General features: G+C 52.8%; 1 protein-coding gene across 6 annotated transcripts in view; it reads left to right on the forward strand.

Annotated features, from left to right (window-relative positions):
• The window catches only part of B3GAT1 (beta-1,3-glucuronyltransferase 1), a 34,708-nt gene extending 14,682 nt beyond the window's left edge, over nucleotides 1–20,026 (forward strand). The window contains exons 2-7 of one of the 6 annotated variants that reach the window (XM_010403908.4): nucleotides 4,533–4,668; nucleotides 4,809–4,955; nucleotides 7,688–8,160; nucleotides 10,527–10,823; nucleotides 16,335–16,452; nucleotides 17,533–20,026. In XM_010403908.4, coding sequence (XP_010402210.1) covers nucleotides 4,844–4,955; nucleotides 7,688–8,160; nucleotides 10,527–10,823; nucleotides 16,335–16,421 — 969 coding nt within the window. In that variant the 5' untranslated portion in view covers nucleotides 4,533–4,668; nucleotides 4,809–4,843 and the 3' untranslated portion in view covers nucleotides 16,422–16,452; nucleotides 17,533–20,026. Of the gene's footprint in view, nucleotides 1–4,532; nucleotides 4,669–4,808; nucleotides 4,956–7,651; nucleotides 8,161–10,526; nucleotides 10,824–16,334; nucleotides 16,453–17,532 lie in introns of all 6 variants that reach the window. The other 5 variants (XM_010403905.4, XM_010403906.4, XM_010403907.4 and 2 more) reach the window with 5 other exon arrangements.
• The last annotated feature ends 186 nt before the right edge of the window (nucleotides 20,027–20,212 follow it).

Below are 20,212 nucleotides of genomic sequence, written 5' to 3' on the forward strand. Positions count from 1 at the left end.
CAGCAATTCTGTGTGCTCATTACTCGGGTCTGGCTATGTTCTGCTTAATAACTAAACAGTAATTAGCTCCACAGTTTTGCTACTATACTTATAATAGCCCCCATTAAAGTTATGGGGTTTTTAGGCAGTAATGGCTTACAGAGTAATTAACGAGCAAGAGGCTTTTATTACTACCTTTATTTTTAGCCTGTACTTTACAAGGCTGTTCTGCCAAACACCAAAAATCTTAGACAGAGCCTTGGAGTGCCCATCCCCTGCCAAGCAGCGTGGAAGGGAGCAGGGAGCAGTGGAGCACCTGGAGTTCAGAATTGCTCCAGAATCCCGGAATTCCAGAATTATTTGGGTTGAAGGGACCTTAAAGCCCATAACATTCCACCCCCTGCCACAGGCAGGGACACCTTCCACTATCCCAGGCTGCTCCCAACCCCATCCAACCTGGCCCCTTGTCCTGACCCAGCCTTGTCCCCAGAGTCTGCTGTGCTGTGCCCACCCCGTGCCTCAGTTTCCCCCTCTGGGAAGTGGGCAGGACATCCCTGCACTCACATCCCTGCGGTTCATTTCTGTGCCAGACATCTGCCTGAGCCTGGGTGTGAAGTCAGAGGGGTTTTTGGGGATCCCAGGGGTTGTGAGTTGGGGTGGGCAGAGCAGAGGGACCAGCTCTGCCCTGTGCCACTCCAGCATCATTTTTCAGCAGGGATCAGCTGCTGTTGCAAAAGTGAAAGGAACCCTGTGCTGAAATTTTGGGGATACTTTGCCTGGAGGGAAAAGCTTTTGGTGAGAATATCCTGAAGTGTGAGTGTTTATTTTCTTTGTAAAGCTTTTGTTGCAGGTTTTGGCAGCGTTTGTTTGTTATTTCCTGGCTGGTTTGGAGCACAACAAAGTGTTTGCTATGTTTGTTTGGGGACTTTTTTGGGTGTATTTTTTTTACATCTAGACAATGTTTTTACTCCAGTTAGATGTATAGGTACAAATTCAAATCAAGCCGTTCCTTAGTTTAACATTTTCTAAATCGCTTCTCTTCAATGTGGGCAAACCAAGGATTAATGACACTGGGGCTGAGCAGCCCCAAAGGAGGAATGAAGGTAAAACTGACTATAAAGGTTGCAGATCAAATCAGTCGTTCCTATGGCAAGTGTCAGAGATGATGCCAATTAACTTGATTTAAAAAAAGAACCTTCAGTGTTTAATAATCCAGCATGTTACCGACACGTGGCTCCAGGATTTATTAAAGCTTTTTTATTAGATCAATGCCCTTTCCATATTGTCATTCCTCGACACCATTGCCCTCTGCTGGAGGATGGGGATCTCTCTCGTCATGTGGCACCTGATTCTTCCCAAAACCGTGCAAAACTCCTTTGTTTTAGGAGTACTTTAACCCCAAAATCACATTCGAGCTAGTGGTTTGTGTCCTTCGCCTCACTTTTCAAAAGTGAAAAAGTAAAAAAGGCGGGATACTTTCTGTAGTGGAAAATACAGTTTGATCGGTTTAATTGATGCTTAAATTTGTTCCTCCTCCTTCATTTCCCTGGGGAAGAGGAGATGGCAGAAGTTTAAAACTGACGATCTGAACGAAGCAGGTTTTGTTTCGAGCACTGTCAGTGGGAAAAGGAGAGTGGTGTTATGATGGGGCAGGGGTGGAGTGAATGCCTTGAAGAGGAGAATCCTTTTTCCCAGACCAATTTTTGTCTCGTGCCATGAACAGCAGCAAAAAGCATCGCCTGGCTTTGGCAACAAGGGAATTTTGGGATTTAAGGCAAGCTCTTTGTCTCGGGCTGCAAAGCTGTGACTCGTCTCACCAGCAGTGTAAAATCACAGGCTCACGTGTATTCCTGGCTGATGTTCACGGGAGGAAATGGATTTCGCCTTTGGCACGCGAGGAGAGGGGGGAGCGTGGCTTTGTGACACTGAGAGCCGGCGTCACCTCACACCGAGGCCCTCGGTGGCATCAGGGTGTTGGAGAGGGAAGCTTGAAATACTCTGGATGGAGATTTCACAGTGCTCACAGCAGCCCCAAGGAATTCTTACCGTGTCCTTCAGGCAGGGTCATCAATAAAAGCGAATCCCTTCAGGAATTAGCAGTGAGGAAATGCCTTTGCTGCAGAGCAGAGCCTGTGGTGCTCTGGGGGTGCTGCCAGGCAGCTCGGGGTGCAGAGCGTGGCCAGAACTGGGGTCAGGCTCTGGCTCCATGTCCCTGCCATCACCCATCAGCATCCGGGACCCACCCTGGGGTCGTGTCCCTTTGGGGATATTAATTGCAGCCACTGCATCTGAGTCGCATCTGCAGCCCCGAAGCACCAATGGTGCGAGCAGAGCTCAGCCAGCTCTGGGGGGACAGGGAAGGGAACATTCCCTGTGCCTGGCAGCTCTCTCTGCTTGCCCACGAGTGGGCTGTGCTGGCCCAGCTGGAGCTCCAGAGTGACAGCTGAGTGACCAGGGAGCTGCTGAATGCTCCGGAGCAAATAAAAAGGAATCGATGCACAAATCGTTGGAGCCTGCTCGTTCTCCTCTGTGCTGAGGGGTTGGAAAGCAGAGCAGCATCCCAGCCCAAAGGTGCTCATTTTCCATCATGCCAAGCCCAGCCTGACCCACAGGAGGAGGCTGAATTGAGCCTGGATGGGCAGGAGGCAGGGAAAGGGCAGCTTTAAGGTAGGGGCACTGTGTCTGGAGGAATCTGCCGGTGACAAACAGGGCATTTGGTGATGCCAGCCCACCGTGGCAGCTGGCCAGGGGCTGTGGATGGGCTCTGAGGGGCTTTTTTAGCTGTCATTTGCTCCCACCCCCTCTCCAGCAGCAGAATCCTGTCCTTGGTGCATTTCTGGGGAAGGCACTTTAACCGGGTAAGGTGTTCAGGCTTTCCAGCTGCCCCCTACAGCCCGGCCCTGGCAGGCGATGCTCAAGGGATGTGTTCCAGCTTTATCCGAGGATTCAAAGGATGCCAACACTCCATGTCCTCTGTTCAGGCACGGTCAGCGACCGCAGGGACGGCAGGGATGAGGCCAGATGCTCTTTCCTGAGGGCACTGTATTTGGCAGAGCAAGGCCAGCGGGATTTCTCTGGCTCTGAGAGCTGGACAGGGAGGCAGCAGAAGGTTGATGCTTGCTGGAATAATTCCTCCTCTTCCTCCCTGGTTTATTTTGTCTGAATGAGGCTGCTTTCACCAATTCTGAAAAAAAGGAGAGAGCTCTGGCTGGGGAACTGGCTGTTTGCTAGAGTTGGCTGGAAATTTTCCTACAAGTTTGTGTTTTGTATGTGTGGAAAAAAACAAGTGTTCACTGAAACTTTAGTTGAAGAACATTTACATGTCACTTTTAAGGACAAAGCCCAACCTATGTCCTCCCTCCCTCTTGTTTTCCCTGGTAAATTAATACCTCTGTGATTGAAGTGCTAATTTGGAAGAACCAGGTTCTGTCCAGCCACTTGAATATCGCTTGATTGCAAGATTCCTTTAGAGGAAAGACCTGTCAGCTCTTGGAGCCATTTCGCTCCAAGTGGGCTCCATGCCAGGGGCTGGCTGTACAGCCCAGGGGCCAAGGGAAATTGGCATCAATCCAATTCGGGCTAATCAGGGATCTGAACCTGGATTTCTCCATGCCTGCCCCATGCCACCAGGAAAAAGCCAGCTCTGAGAAAACATTTGCACAAGTAGCGTGGCATCAAGAGCCCAGGCTCAAGGAGCTCCCTCTGACTGAAGGAGGGGTCTGATAATTCCCAAATCACTGGCGGCAGGAGAGCAGTGCTTTTCCCAGAGCATCCTGCTCCCTCTGCAGTATCCCTGGGCTCTCCCTGCCTGCACTGCAGCCCTTTTAGCAGCCTCTGATGCGTTCCCCCACATGGGAGCAGCGGCACTAAACTGCTACCCATGTTTGCAAACTGCCCACCCTGCGTGGCAGCCCCGCTAAGTGCTGTGCTTTGCTCACCGCGGCGCCCGGGTAAAACACGGTCTGCTTAAATCTTGTATGTGCTCGTGTTGCATCAAACTAAGCCATTGTGGCACTTTAATATACTCCAGGCACAGCACCTCTGAGGGGGAATGAACCTGAGCAGGCTGCTGGAAGCCTGAGCTAAAACTGGCTGTGTTGGAGCTGCCGGCAGGATGGGCCGAGCCGAGGGGATACGGATGGGGAAAAATATGGGATCACGTCTTTGTGCCACGGGAGCAGAGGTGCAGCCACCCCAAGAGCTCTGCCCAGCCGAGGGAGAGGATCTGGGGGATCACAGCATGTGCTGATGTGTCAGGCAGTGGTGTGGTCATGGCAGTCTCTGCTCCTTCCATGGGCTTGGCTGGCTCGTGGGGAAGGTTCTTTTCCGCTGGGATGGCTCAGACACTGCGGCACCGAGCAGCTTTCATTTGGCTGGCAAGAGGGACTTGCTTGACAAGGGGAAAGCAAGGCCCTGGGCACCCAGGAGGAATCTCCCTGGAGGGGTGGGACACTTTGCTGCTGCTCACTGCCTCAGTGGGGTCTGTTCTTCTTGAGGAGGATTTGGGAATTCTGGTACTTTCTCTGCCTACTCACCTTTGCTCTGTGTTGCAGGTTTGCTTCCACATGAGTCCCTGAGGTTCCTGCTGGCAGCTCCAGCAGTGCCCTGCAGAAGTGCTCTCCTGCTCCTGGGCTCAGCAGCCGAGGCCCCTGCAAACCTGCTTCTGCAATGGGTGGGTTGTAAGCACTGGTAAGACCCACGAGTCGTGTCGCCTTCGCTGCTCTCTCCCTCTCTCGCGTTCTCTCTCTCTCTGTCCTTGCTCCTTCCTGCCCATTTATTTCTGTTCTCCATGTGCTCTGCTGTTCTGTCTCTGGGGTTTTCACTGTCAGGTAATGAGGAGCTGTGGGCCCAGTCAGTCTTGGAGATGCCGAAGAGACGAGACATCCTGGCTATCGTGCTGATAGTTCTGCCCTGGACACTACTAATCACCGTGTGGCACCAGAGCACCATTGCTCCGCTGCTTGCAGTGCACAAGGGTGAGAGAAACCAAACCAGCCCATGCCAAGTCCGTGCATCCCCCCTTCGCCCTCATCTCCTCTCTCATTCCATTTCTCCATGGCAGCCATGCTCATCTCAGCTCCCAGACCATGCCCATGCAGGAGCCTCCCCACCTCTGCTGTAGGAACAGCCCAGTGCTCGTAGGGGTCCTCCAGAGGCATCAAACTCCAAGTCATGGGATGTGCTCACTGCACTTGGAGAGCTCTTTATGGCCTAAATCCAGAGTGCTGCTTCTCTTTGTTCCCTGAGAGAGGATTCCCTCCCTGCTGGCCTTTGCAGCTCTCTGCAGACAGAGTTATTCCAGCAGGAAAGCTGCAAAGAGAGCAGAGGAAACAAAGCTGCCACTCGAGGCAGCTGCTCCAGGAGACGTGAGGCTGAGAGCACTTTTTAAGGAAAGCAGAAAGCAGTGCTCTTGCACTTGAAGGAGAAGGCAGAGCCAGATCTCACCTGCCTGGGGGAGTTACAAAGCTATGAGAAGTTGACTTCCACACGGCCTGTCACACACTGCAGTAAATACAGCCCGGGCCCAAATCTGGAGGCTGTAGGAAGTTCTTTCGGCTGGAAGCATCCTAGCTTGGTCCTGTTCTTGGCACAGCAGTAATACCTAAGGGCCGTGAGGGCTCTTGGGGGCTGGAAGAAGCCACGCTGCCCTCTGCCACCTTCCTTCTTGGCTCTGCCCTTCTGCTGTAGGCAGGCTGGTCTGGGGGAAGAAGGCCAGCTCATTTGCAGGACCCTTTCATCCTCTCTGTTCCCTTTCTCTGAGGGATTCTCTTCCCTTTTAGAGTTTGTCCCCATCCTCCACAGCTGCTTATCCCTTTGCTGGGCACTGATGTGCAGCTTGAGTTGTAGGAAGCTCCGTCTGTCCCGAGCAGCTTTCCCTTTCTCCTGACAGCCACCCCTGAGGCTTTGGGCAGGAAAAAACGACTCTGGTCCCTTCTGGGGACAGTGTTTCAGAGGGTGAGGGATCTACTGGGCTCTAAAACAGGACTTTAAAGATGACTGAAAACACGCTGCCTGTCCGTACAGCAGTTTGGTTCACTGCCCTAAAAGCTGTTTTCTGTGAATGGCCACTGCAGTTACAGCACAGAGACTGCTCCAATGACTCAGTCAAGAACTCCTGATGACCTTGATAAGACACTTCTCTGCTTCTCACAGCCCCCAGTGGAAAGTGAGTGGTGGTAGAGACCAACCTCAAAGCTCTCAAGAGGAATCATTTTGTTCTTGTGGAGCGTTTCTGAGATCCTCAGCTATCAGGTGCTGAGAGAGATGTGCACCTGGAGATGCCCAGAACAGCAGAGCCTCCCCGTGCCAGGGCTTACAGCTGGGGCTTTGACCTGCAGGGCTGCAAACTGTCTCGGGCACTGTCCTGGCTAATTTCATTTGTGTCTGTGTCCAATGAATTTCACGATTGATTTCTGAATTGATTCCAGCATTCTCTGCTCTCAGAGAGCTCTGCTGTGTGATGCTGAGGTGCTTTGCAGTACATGGGGCCTGCTATCAACACGTACCCTGTTCCCTCCCTCAAATACCGACCCCCCTCTGTCAATGCCATGGAGTACGAGGCCTTCGTGTGGTTCAGGTATCAAAGCCTGTGCTGCTGGAAGAATAACACGCTATGAAAAAGCCATGGGTAGTCCCCTGCTGGGCCAGATCTAATGGCTCTCTGTTCCTGTTCTTTCTCATCTCGAGTTCCTGGTAGTTACCTGATTTTGCAAAATCTATGGCTCAAAGTGTTCTGTGCCCACTGGAGAGCCAGGCTTACATCCTGAGTGGGGGTCCCCCTTCATCTCTGCAGACCGTGGCATTCCCACTGCTCTGCAGTGGAAACTGGGGAAGTTGGACCCTGGAAAAGTGGCAGGTGCGTCAACATTGGTTTCCCTTGAGCTGATTGTGAACAATTTGCAGGGATTTCATATGTTTGGATCAGAGTATCCAATCTTTAGGCAGTTCACTGCTCACATCTGCACCCCTGAGGGGGCTGTTATGTTCAGAGGCTGGAGGGGCCTTTTTGAGGCAGGTTAGTTAAAGGCAGGGGAAAGTCTCTGCAGGAAAAACCTACAATTACAGGCTTTAATTTCCACTCTCCATTTCTGGGTTTGAAGCGTGTCTTTCCCCACTTCTCTGTGCCTGTCAGAGAGCAGTGGGGCACTGCAGTGTCCTGCCCAGACCACGCTGCTGGAGATCTTCATTGGTCTGGTGTTTTCCACCAGTTATTCCCCTGCCTCCCAGTCCAGGTGCCCCAGTGCCTGAGTGCAGAGCCATGAGTCCTGTCCCACTGAGCACGGTGCCCAGAGCACTGGAGCTCTTCAGGGATGATGGATCATCAGTCCATGTGGCTATTTTCTTGATCTAGATCCAATCGCTCTACGATCCCGTCTCTTCTGGGTGCTTTTTGAAGCTCCTTGTTGTGAGCACTCAGCCCAGTTGTCCTGGGCTCTATGGCCTTTTATTTATGCTGGTTTTCTAGCAGCAGAATCTTCTTTTCTCACGTGTGTTTGTCCCTGACTCCTTTATTTATCCGTGCACTTATTTATGAAAGCCTCCACCCGAGCCCGTTTCCTCTCCTCGCACCCACGGGGGTGACCCGCTGGTGGCCGCAGCCTGCTGGCTCAGCCAGGGGGTGCCGGACACCCGAGTCCATGCGGCTTTCTCTTCTCTCCATGCCCTTGCTCAGATGATGGTGGTGACTCCCAGCGTGATCTCGCTGCAGGCTTGGACTCCAAGGAATACTGCCTGTCGGACCGGGACATTGTGGAGGTGGTGAGGACAGAGTATGTGTACACGCGCCCACCCCCGTGGTCGGACACGCTGCCCACCATCCACGTGGTCACCCCCACCTACAGCCGGCCCGTGCAGAAGGCAGAGCTGACCCGGCTGGCCAACACGCTGCTGCACGTGCCCAACCTGCACTGGATCCTGGTGGAGGATGCCCAGCGCCGCACGCCGCTCATCACCCGCCTGCTGCGGGACACGGGGCTCAACTACACCCACCTCAACGTGGAGACACCCCGCAACTACAAACTGCGCGGGGACATGAGGGACCCCCGCATCCCCCGCGGCACCATGCAGAGGAACCTGGCCCTCAGGTGGCTGAGAGAGACCTTTAACAAAAACAACAGCCAGCCCGGGATTGTTTACTTTGCTGATGATGATAACACCTACAGCCTGGAGCTCTTCGAGGAGGTAAGAGGTGGCTGGGAGGGCTGAACGTGGCTGATTAGCACGGGGAGGGGGTGAGAGATGCTGTGAGTGAGCTGAGGAGATGCTGCGCATGTCATCTCCTGAGCTCTGGATTAGTCCTGGCTGTAGTCGCTGCAGCTGTGCTCAGCTTTTCTCCGGGGCTCTGTTACCCTGTGTGTTTCCCAGAGTCAAAGCATCCCGTGGGAAGCCACGGGAACCCCGGTTTATCTGTGGCATGTGAGCAGGAGGCAGCTTCCATGGAAAGGGAGCTAATGAGGAGCCGCCTTCCCCTGTGGGGAGCCTTGTTAGGGTTGGAACATCCCCTGCTGCCCGATGTGCAAAGAAACCTCAGCCACCCTTCTTCCTCGCCTCATCCCGGAGATTTCCAGCTCATCTGACCTTTTCCACCTTCCTTCTCCACCACTTGGCTGTCTGTTAATTCCTGTCTGTTTTTATTTGAGGGGTCCCTGGAGCTCCTTTTCCTGCCCTGCCGTTTGCCTTTGCTTGCTCCATCCCAAGGTTAAATTCCGTGGCTATCAGGAGCCTGGCGCCCGCTCTGCACAGACCCCGGCTGAGGGAGGCAGCAGTGCCCTGCCAGAGCCACCCCCGAGCTGTGTCAGCACAGCCGTGGCGTTTCCAGGACATCTTGTTCACAGATGTTCTCTGTGCTTGTCTGTGCCTTGCTGCACACCCGAGGAGCGGGAGTTGGTCAGAGATTTTGCTTCCCCTGCTGGGAAAGCGGAGCCCTTCCTGCGCTGCCGGGGCGAGGGATGTCTCTGTGCCAGGAGACGCACAGCTTCTCCCCCCTGGAGCAATTCCTCTTGCAGCACCTGGGCATGGATGTCTCCCAGGCTGCTGTCAGCAGGCAGAGGAGCCAAGATCTCTCCCTGGAAGTTTGTGGCTCCAAGGCTGAATTTCAGCGTGTCCTGACAATCTGATTGGGCTTGAGCAGGGGAAGTTTTCCCCGGGCTTTTCCACCTTTGTTCTTTGTTCCACTCCGACTGGGGCTCTAAAGGAACTCCTGTCTGCAGGTTTGAACGGTCTTACAGTGCCAGGTACCTCACCTGGCTTCCAGCTCAGAAATTACTTGTTCCCTCCCCCTGACACCAAACTCTTGCAGCAAGGGACAAGAAAGGAGGATTGCTTCCTCCCCCACCAGCTGCCAGTTTTCATACCATAGGGATCTCCTATTTATTTCCTCATACATGCCTCTTTCCCTTCCCTGACGGCTCTCACTTTAGCTTGCACAGCCACAGGAACACACACGCTTTGAAAGCTGAAAGTGAATTCAGACTGAATTTCTTTCTTCCCCCGTCCCTTTTAAGGCTGGCTCTGGCAGCATCTTGAGACAGACTCCTCACATGAATAAAGCAGAAAGGATTCCTTCATTCACTCGTGTGCTGTGCTCGTAGAGGCTTCTCCTCTCTGATATGTCTCTGCAGTTAAGGTCACTGAGCCAAGGAAATGTGCTGTGAAATGCAGGAGACACACATTATTGTTCCCTGTGGACAGGGGCTGCCGTTAGCAGCTGTATAATGCAGAAGGGCAAGTGCCAGAGCTCTTCTGCTCTCGTTTGCAGTAATTAGCAGTGATGAGATTAGCTCTGGGAGATCCCTGATCTAAGAGAGCGAGCTGAGAGCAGGACGGGAGGCTGAGCCTGCCAGGGAGCAGGGCAGGGTGCTGGGCGTGAGCGGGCAGAGTGGCATTCAAAGCATCTGCCTTGGCAAGTGCAGGCAGCCCCTGGTGGCTCCGCTCTATTTCTGGCGACCGGAGGGAGCAGAGGCACCCGGCGTTGTTCCACGGGGCAGGAGCAGCGAGAAAGGATTGTCCTGCCTGCTGGGAATGTCTGGAGAGGCTGTGCTTCCCAGCTGGCCCCGAGGCGGGGAGCTGCAGTACCTCACTCTGGAGATGCCCTTAGCCTTACATAGGCTGAGATCGCAGCTTAAATACCTTAATAGAGACCACCTTTCTTCCTAGACATGCCATTCCGGCATTTCCAGGTGGCCTTGGACAAGGTGCTTCTCTCCTGTGTCTTTGCCCATGTGGAGCCCGGCAGCTGGACAAAAACCCCACTCATAAATCCCAGAGACGCTCCTTTTTGGCCGCTTTGTTTTCAGTGCTGAGCCCAGCTCGGCTCCATGGCCATTGCTGCCAGCTGGCACTTTCCAAAGCACTTCACTTGTCCAGCTCTGGCACGGGCAGCCTCTTACAGGTGAGGCCTGAGCCACAGAGGTGCTGCCTTGGGGTGGGGTGCAGGTTGTCGGCTCCAGCTGGAGCTCGGGACGTGGGATCGCAGGATGGGTTCTGCTGGGAACCACGCGGAAGCCACGGGCGGGGGTCAGCGTGTCCCTGTGTGTGCTCGCCCCCAGATGCGCAGCACCAGGAAGGTGTCGGTGTGGCCCGTGGCCTTCGTGGGCGGCCTGCGCTACGAGTCGCCCAAGGTGAACGCGGCGGGGAAGGTGTACGGCTGGAAAACCGTGTTCGACCCGCACCGCCCCTTCGCCATCGACATGGCCGGCTTCGCCGTCAACCTCAGGCTCATCCTGCAGCGCTCTCAGGCCTACTTCAAACTGCGGGGAGTCAAGGGTGGCTACCAGGAGAGCAGCCTGCTCCGGGAGCTGGTCACCCTCAACGACCTCGAGCCCAAGGCTGCCAATTGCACTAAGGTATGGGCTCGTCCTCATGTGGGGGGTTGTGAGGAGCCAGAGGGGGGGAAAACCCCGGTCAGCCCCATCATTCCATCACTTCACAGAATTGCAGAACATCCTGAGTTGGAAGGATTATCCAGCTCCTGCTCCAACAATCCCAGCCTGGGCATCCCTGGCAGTGCTGTCCAAACGCTCCTGGGGCTCTGGAAGCCTCGGGGCTGTGCCCATTCTCTGGGGAGCCTGGGCAGTGCCCAGCACCCTCTGGGGGAAGAACCTTTTCCCTGATATCCAGCCTAACCCTCCCCTGACACAGCTCCAGCGCTTCCCTGGGTCCTGTCCCTGCTCACCAGAAAGAAGAGATCAATGCCTGTCCATCCCCTGCCCCTCATGAAGAAATCGCAGACAGCTGTGAGCCTCCCCTCAGTCTCCTCCAGGCTGCTCCTCTGTGTTTGGAGGGAGCACACCCCCGTTTCGTGGAAGCAGGGAATGGGTGATTACTCACTAAAATGTGTGGAGGGCACTTAACTGTTTTGGTTGCAGGCTGCTAGTGGTTGCATAAGCCTTGAAATAGAGAGTCTTCTTTTCCCCGTAGCTGTTCTTCTTTCTTACACTACCCCTAAAAAAATTTGTTTTCAAGGTGGGCTTTCCTGTTGCCTTGCTGATCCCCTGGAGCAGGGAATTCCATGGTTGAAGTGAATTAATGTGAGTTCCTGAGGGGGTTTGAGTGCTGTGACACGCTGAGGTTTGGCTCTGTGGGGCCGTGTGAGCTGTAACCCAGGAGCAGCAGCCACAGCCAAGGGCTGTTCACACAGTCTCTGCCTTGTTGCCAAGTTGTCTTGTCCCTCCTGACATCTCTGCAATGTCTGTGCTGTAGGTGCCCACAACAACCTGGATTTTTCTGTGTCAGAGCTAATATAGAAATGTTTTAGTGCCTGGGATATTGCTCTGAGCTCCAGGAGGCTTCCAGGAAGCTTTGTTTGGGGGGGATTTCACTGCTGTCAGCTGACTGATCGATCGTGACTGCGCACATGGAGCAGGACCCCATGTGCTAAATAACACAGAAACCCAGAGCACGCTGGTGGCTCTCCTGAAGGCTTCCTAGTCTAGGATGAGAGATGAATCTGTCTGGGCTGACAGGGGAGCGTGGGAGACACCATGAGACAAAGCTGGTTAGTGTGACAGGCGTCACCCACAGCCCATCAGCAACAGAGGTGCTGTCAAGGGCTTTGAAGCTTTGTGAGTGGGTTCCCTAAACACTGGAGCTGTGGTGGGGGTGCCTCTGAGATCAGAGACCCCTGTGTAGCACTCTCACACCTTTGTCTGTTATAAACATCAGCCAGTCTGAATTAGAGAGCCTTTATTGCTTAATTACCCCAACAGAATTGTTCTTTTATTGCAAATAAGTTGTTATTGCCATCAGCCCCAGTGCTGGATCCAGGTCTCCATCCCTTTTTGGGATAGGAAAAAAAGAGCTTCTAATACCTTTTGTCTGATTTCCATGTGCACTGCTCCACAGCCCCCAGCCATGGAAAAAAACAGGGATCACACTGTTTTCCTCATAAGGAAACCAGGAATAAGGAGGAGAAGCCCAGGGAAAGGAGCAAGTCTGGGTTTTATCTGGTACCTGCTGTGCCTCTCTGAATCCACGTGTCTGAGTTTGGCTGTCCAGTGCTGGGACAAATAACACAAGCAGCCTCCCGAGGTTAGGGAAAGAGACTGGATTAAAATCAGATCCCTGTTCCTGGGCCCAGTGTGGAAATAAATGTGTTTCCAACAGGCAGGAGAGATGGACAGGCTGCTTTTAGGCTGGTACACAGAAGATTAGGGGTGTTTACTCCATTCAGTCCTTGCCCTACTGTCCCTGCTGTGAATAAATACCTGTTGGAAGGAAGCTGTGCTAAAGGCTGGGGGTGAGAATGACAGCCTTGGAGGAACACTGGAGGAAGGAGAGGAAGGAAAAGGTTGTTTCCAGGCAGGAGGAAACAAATGGTGCTGGAGCCAGGCAGGGCTGTGACACAGGTCAGGGATGGGGAGGAAGAAGCAGGGATTGCTGCCCAGCATCGGAAGCAGACTGTGCTTCTTTTCTTGGCTGGGCTGGGGAGAGCTCACAAGGGTCCTTGTTGTGAGCTGAATGCTGTCTGCTCCTGGCAAGCTCCGAGGGCAGCTTTGCAGGTCGGGTTCTGCCTTTCTGCTTCAGCTGCTGCCAGCAGCCTCCATTTCCCTGGAAGTCTCCATTTCTGGTTTTACTCCCCCATTTTACCAGGAGCAGAGTTCGGGCCAGCAGCAGAGAAGGCCCAAAGCCAGCTGTGGTCTGGGGTCCTCTCATCCCGAGATCAAAGCACAGGCTCCCCTCTCTCTCTCTCTCTCTGCTGTGCTCCCAGCACTTGTCATGCTTTGCTTCTGTTAAACATAACCACACACCTGCTTTGCAGGGAGATTTACATTAAAAATTATGATGTGCTTAGATAGAGTCATTAAGGAGGGATCAGAGGAATGTGTAAGATAAGCACAGGCATCTGTTCTCCAAAAATGCTGCCTTCCCTGTGTGCAGTGCTGTACTGGCAATATTGATCAGAATTCAGCCCACAAACACACACTCCTGCAAAAAGCTGAAGCTTAGGCCAAAGGCCACGTATCCTGCTTATTTTCTTGGATTTGGGAGCTGCCCAAAATGAAGGAGAAAGTAGAGAAAGTTGGTATTATTTGCTGAGGGGAAAGTTATCCCTCCTAATGAGGAGGGAAGGATTGGTTTATCCTGGAGCTGTAAGGAAACAGGGCTTTGCAAGGATTCTCTGCATTTGGAGTTCTGCTGCTCGTGCATTTCCCTACTCCCCCAAATCAAACCATCCTGTCTTCAGTCCACTGGCACAGGAGGGAGGTCTGAGACTTGGCATTCCCATGAGGCTGATGGAAGCGGGGGACATTCTGCTCCCCATTTTCTATTAACACCCAGGAGAATAATCTGCAGTGAGCTCAGCCAGGAAAGGAGAGTCAGGGGGCCCATGGGCACCATGAATGCCACAGCTGGGGGAACTTTTTGTTGTCAGGCTGGAGGACGGGGAGCAAAGCTGCCCTTTCAGCCTGGTGTCTCTTTTCCTTCACATTCTGTAGTTTCCATTTCAAACAACAACTCCTGACCCCCTCCTGGGAGGGTCTGTGTGCTGGAAGCCCTGCGATCCCCTCCCACTGCAGGTCGACTCTCCTGTCTGCTTTTTAATCTCCTGTTGGAAGACAATGAATTGTTCTGCTGTGGAGATGAATCCCTGTCATCTCCCAGATCTGCTTTGAGTCCTGTGACTGCAAATGGCAGGGCTGGCAATGACTGGAAGGGTTTTGCAGTAGTATTTTCAAAGGGGAGTCCCTCAGGTGACCTGTATGAAACCACTGCTCAGGAAAAGTCAGATATTTGGTGCCACTCACTGTTTGGTCCCTTGTGAGGGAGCCAAAGCTTCCCTGAGGCATGAAGCACACTGCTTGTTGGAAAAACCAAGCACTGGCTGAAAAGAAAAGCAAATGTTTCTGTGCTAAATGGTGATCTACCTCCCACGTTAAAGAGCACAGCATGAAAAATGGTAAAAGCTGCTGTATCAAGCTGCAGACTCTGAAAATGGGTCCATTTTACCTTGTTTAATCTCCCTTTTTTGACATTTGGCGGTAACAGTGCAGAAGTGGGATCCAGTTGAAGGAGAAGGCTGATCACGTGTAGCTGTGCTCCACTGCTTGTGGAGCGTGTGGTCAGAGCTGCTGAAGTGTGAGTGAGTCCCTGGGCCACGAGCAGGGCTGAGTGTGGAGTGTCAGCAGTGTCAAGGGCTCTCACCAGTTCCCACTGGAGAGGAGAACTGGCTGTAGGATTTCTCCAGCACCTTTCTGCTGTTGGACCTGTCACTGGTGCCTGCAGAGAGCCACTCGTGAGCCCTGTTTGGTTTTGCCTTTTCCCGGGCAGGCAGCGCAGTAATTGCAGCAGAGCCGCTGCCGTGGGGAGAGCAGCGCTGGAATCCAGGATAACTTTGAGAAGCGGGCTCTGAGGTGCTTGTGGGGGATGATGAAATGGATTTTTGGACCCACTCCAGCCAGCAGTTGGTCTCTACTGCTTCAGTATCAGCAGAGATTTAAGCTCTACACAGGAGGTGACTGCTCACATCAGAGATGAATTTGGTCAAACAAGCTCCTTGGGAAGGAGGGGGAAGGTGCTCTGCTTGAACCAGGAGGGTTTGAAAAGGGCTTTGTTCATCCTTCAGAAGGAGAACGTGCCCTCGTTTTTCAGGAAGGCAGGCGCCGGGTGGAAGTGGTTTGCAGGATTCAGTGTGCAGGGGATTGTCATGGCAACCAGAGGGAAACCCCACGGGGTGGGAAAGAGCCACAGGTGAGGGGGAGCAGGAAACCTGCTCAGAGAGGATAAAGCTGCTCCCAGCAATCCTGGTTCTAGGGGGAAAGCACTGAGAATAATTGAGTATTTTAAGCAGCTTCCAGAACCGTCTGAGCACAGCAAGTAGAAACAATTTCCTATGATAGCCCCCCGGAAACACTCAGCCACCTCAGTTTTTGCCAGTTCTCCTCCACAGATGTTGATCTCTGTGCAACTTTGCTGCCAAGACCGAGGGAAGCTTTTAGGAGAAGCTTCAGTTCTGTTTTAAGCAAGCTGGAGAGGGGTTTTAATACCTGGTACAGCATAGGGGGTGGCTGTGTGGGGCCAGCATTCCAAAGGGACTGGGGAGGGGGCTTTTGAGGGGATCCTTTGGGTAGTGCTGGGTTATGAGAGGGTGTGTGCAGCCCAGAGCTCGTGGGAAGAAGGGAGGATTCTGGAACCAGCTCCTGCCTCAGCAGCTCTGAGGCAGCAGAGGCTGCACCAGCACTGCAGCAGCAGCGAGTCCTTCCCAGCTCGGTGACACTCTCCTGGCTTTTTAGGCCCTGGAAAGAATTCCAGAGTGAAAAGAGAAGCGATGCCGAGGTTAGGGGGCAGACTGATGACTTCTGCCCAGTAGCGGATTTTCAGGGATGTGCTGAAAAATTCAGTTTCTATTTCCCCCAGTCGAAGGCAGGGGAGGTGATGGGAAGAGCTGGTGGCACTCAGCCAGATGCCTCTTCCCTCACAACGTGACCTGAACATCAGGAATTTGCATTTCCCCTCTGAGTGACTCCACAGACCAGGGGTGTAAGGTGATAACCAAGAAGTAGAGTGAGGAACTGGCTCTGTGGGGAGGCAGGGATGTGATTCCCTGGCTGGGAGGGAGCTGCCCTACTCCATTGGAAGGCTGATGAGCCTTTCGAGGAAGCTGCTGGATAACTACATGGAAGGAGCAGGTTAATGTCCCACGACAGCACACTGTAAAATGGGTAATTTCTGTGCACTGTGCATTTTGCAGAGCGGCAGCTCTGCCTAAATGAAGGTTTATGCAAAGCCCCACTCAGCGGTGGATGCACCATTAGGCTCCAGGGTGGCTGGTTAAATTGCACTATTGATTTAATGTGCAGGAATATTTGTTAGTGCACTGGAGAGGTGCAGCTAATGACTTCTGCTGGCTTCTTCAGATTTTAGTCTGGCACACAAGGACAGAAAAGCCTGTGCTGGTGAACGAGGGCAAGAAAGGATTCACAGATCCCAATGTGGAAATCTGACTGTGCACGGCTGAACGGAGACCAACACCAGGTAAGAGCACACGTTCCTAACAGCAATGAGAAGCTAGACAAGGGGCAGGAGAACGATAAAAGCTCTTTTAAATGCCCTTTTTCATTTCCATTATTCACCACCCTGACCTTCCCTTACTGCCAAACGTCTCAAGACCATTAGTTAATCTCTCTTTTTTTAAGTTAATCTGTTTTTAAGACAAAATGCTAAATACCTGGTGAGAGGTTGAGGGGAAGCTCCTGCAGGGAGCAGGAATTTAGGCAGAAGTTACACCATTAAGATCCTTGTCTAAACAAGGTTGCCTTGTTAACTGTCTAATACAGCTGAAGCACAGGGGTGAAGGGTGTGGATTCATCCACCTGCAAACACCTGAGGAAAGCTAAAGCAGTACCAGCCAAAGGATTTTGAAGTCAGGCAGAAGCTATCACTGAGGGAAATATTTAATTTACAACCACACTGAAGCCACACAGAGGCAGTGAGGAGTATGGGAAGCTGTGGGCTAAACCCCACCAGAGGTGTTTGCTCACCTGAGGAGAGCATGGGGTGTCTTTTGCAGTGGAAAGGAGGAAAGAACACACACATTGATGGCTGATTTGTGTTTATTCATGCCTTGGGTATTTCTGCAGTGGGGCTGCAGGAGCGAAGGACGAGCTATTCACTTGTATCTGCACCCAGCCTGTAGAGCTGTGCTTCATTAATAATAAAAAAATAAGTGCACAATTCCCTTAAACTCGAGTGTAGAACCAGGCCTGGAGGGAGAGGAGGTCGCTGCTCTCGAGTCCTGAGAAGCAAGAGCAGGAAGGGCATAGATTTGCACAGCAGTGGTGAATTTTTACCAAGAATGGCAAATTCCCTGCGGGAAGCAGGACAGGGCCCTGCCTGCTGCTCTGTGGCCTTGGCAGGGCAGCAGGGGAGCCTGCACCAGGTTCTCTGTGCCAGGGAGAGGCTTCACAGAGGGGCTGGAGCTCTCCAGCGCTGTCCCCAGTGCTGCTCCCCCAGCCCAGGCAGCCCAGCTCGGGACCTGCAGTGGGAGAGGGCTTTGGGATGGCTCTGCAGCGAGGCAGAGGGGTGATACCCGTGCTGCTTGTGTCTCTGTTGCAGAAGATTTCTTCATGCGCAAGGTTCCTCTCCGCAGCACCCACCCAGCCAGCCAGGCAGGAGCCAGGACCTCTGCTGACTCCCACGAGTTTTAGCCTTCTGAAACCAAGCAACACTGCATACATAAACTGCCCGGACCCCCTGCCCTTCCTCCTGGACTCGGAGCACAAGCAGACGCTCCGGAGGTGGAGACAAAAGCACAGAAAGGCCAGGACTGCCAGCTCCCGGCTCGCTGCGCTGGAGCCCCGCCGGGATGGGGCTGCACCGAGCAGGGGCTGTTTGCCAGCACCTGGGTGAGGGTGAGAGCCACGGCAGTGCCCCTGGGACTGGTTTTGCTGAGACACACCGACCTTGTGGCCACGTGTGCGACAGCCCGAGCAGCTCTCTGGCCGTGGAGGGGACAGCTGCCTTCCGAGATGGCACCTTAGCCCTTAATTTTAAACCTACTTTAATCAGTGTTTGTTACGCTGCACAAGACAGGAAGGATTTGGGGGAGGGGGAAAAGCAAGGCAGGTTAGAACAAACCCATGAAGCATCGCTGTTCTCTGTATTCCCTCTCCTTTTCCTTCCTCAGTTTCACAGTTTGGGGGGCACCCTCCCATTTCTTGGCGTTCATGGAATCATAGCAGGGTTGGGGGTGGAAAGGTCCTCTGGTCCAACCCCCTGCCATGGGCAGGGGGCACCTTCAGCTGGGCCAGGTTGCTCCTGGCCTTGAATATTCCCAGGGATGGGGCATCCACCACATCTCCAGGCAACCTGTGCCACTGTTACACCACCCTCATTGTAGAAGAACGTCCTTGTATCTAATATATCCTCTTTTAGTTTAAACCATCGGCCCTCGTTCTATCCCTGCTAGAAGGTTTGTCCCCATCGTTCTTGTAACACCCCTGGGGGATGTCCCCAGAGTGGGATAGAGGGACAGGATCAGGGAGATGCTGATCACCACCAATTCACCACTGATCCTGGATGGAGTCATGTTTCCAGCATGTGGGTCTCTAAAAATGCTAAAATAATTGGAACTGGGGATTTATGAGATTGCTGGGGCCACACACTGTAACATTCATCCAGATCTTGGTCCTGTTTAGCCCTAATTTGGTTCCTGTGAGCATTAGGGGTGGGATTCTCTGAAGGGTGCTCCTACATAAAGGCAAATTTCCACTCTTAAAAAATAAAACTGCTTCAAACTAGGGACTGGATGCTAAGAGGTGATTTTAGTGCATTTCCCATGTGACTGGGATGTACCCTTCAGCCCCTGTTTCTGCTCCTGCAGAGCTCCTGGAGTGAAAAACCACCCTGGAGCAGTTCCCAGTCACCTCTGATGGACAGAGCAGCACCCTTGGGAAGGGGATCCTGGGCTCAGCACCTGGCTCGAGGTGGCATCAAGCAGGACATCGGTCACCTCTGCCCCGGTGTGTGACACCAAAGGGCAGTGTTGGTGAAAGGGGGGTGCTGAAGGTGGGCTTTGCCCCTCGGTGAGAGACAGGACTGAGCAGTGCAGGAGCAGGACCTGGGTGCTGCCACCGTGGGTGACTCTGTTTGAGGCTGCCGAACGTGCTGAGATAACAACTGAGGTACGACAGGCCCCTTCTCCCCATCCAAAACCCCTAAATTCCCTCCCCCTTCATAACTGTTGTCAAACCTTTGATCACCCCCCCCCACTATCCCAATTCTTTCAAAAAGGTCTGAAGCACAATTTTACCTTTGAACTGAGGGGAAAATGTAATCCTGCAATAGATGTGGTTATTTTTTAGCCCTAACATACAGAACTATTAAAGTGCTCTGGGTTTGATTGTTGGCTTCATGGTGCAGAAGTCTCTCCTTGGACTAATGACATTGTGTATTTCCTGATATTTCAAAGGAAAATATTTTTTGTAAATTATTTTCCCCCACTGTATATCAGAACCATTGGGGAAAAGTCACATTCTTTAGTTCCCAGCCACAGAAGCCTTTACAAAAATGTTCCTTTTAGATGCGGTGGCTGAAGCACTACTTGGATAGAAAGTGTTGGATGCTGCTGGCTGCTCTGTGGGAACAGGTATTGTTATCTTGGATTAAAACTCTGCACTCAAGTAGATTTATTCTGTTATTGTACTTCTGAGTTCCCTTCAGCCTGCAAACCCGACAGTGGAAAGAGACATTTTTCAAGGACTACCACGTTTTCATAACATTGATAGAGTTTCCAACTGATGTCCTCTCCGAGCTGCATGTTTTGGTTCACTAATCTGAATTCCAGTCCCTGCTGGGTTCCAACCTTCCCTCCTCGGAAGGAAATAACTTCCAGAAAGATGCAAAGGATGGAGTTCTGAACACAGCCCTGCACATTTGCTCTGGCCACAGGAGCCTGGGCCCTTTCAGCTGCCGTGGCCCTGGGGAGCAGAGATAGGTGTGACCAGACGTGGCCAGGATGGAGTGTGTTCCAGCTGCACTGTCTGTTGTCAGTTTTAAACAAACTGTATTTAAATTTGTTAAATAAAATGATGGTTTCTAAGAGCCAGAATACCCTGCACCTCCCTTACAGACACAGTCTGGTGTTTCCCTCAGAGCCTGAATCCTGCTACTGGCACAGAAAGCAGCGACTCCTTGGAGGTCCTGAAGGATTCACAGCTCGAGTTTGATTTCTTCCTCTCCCTAAGGAGGCTGCAGCTCCTCTGTGCCTTGGAGCTGGTGAGTTCAAAGAACGTCA

Source organism: Corvus cornix, chromosome 24 (genome assembly GCF_000738735.6).
Source record: "Corvus cornix cornix isolate S_Up_H32 chromosome 24, ASM73873v5, whole genome shotgun sequence".
NCBI lineage: Eukaryota > Metazoa > Chordata > Aves > Passeriformes > Corvidae > Corvus > Corvus cornix.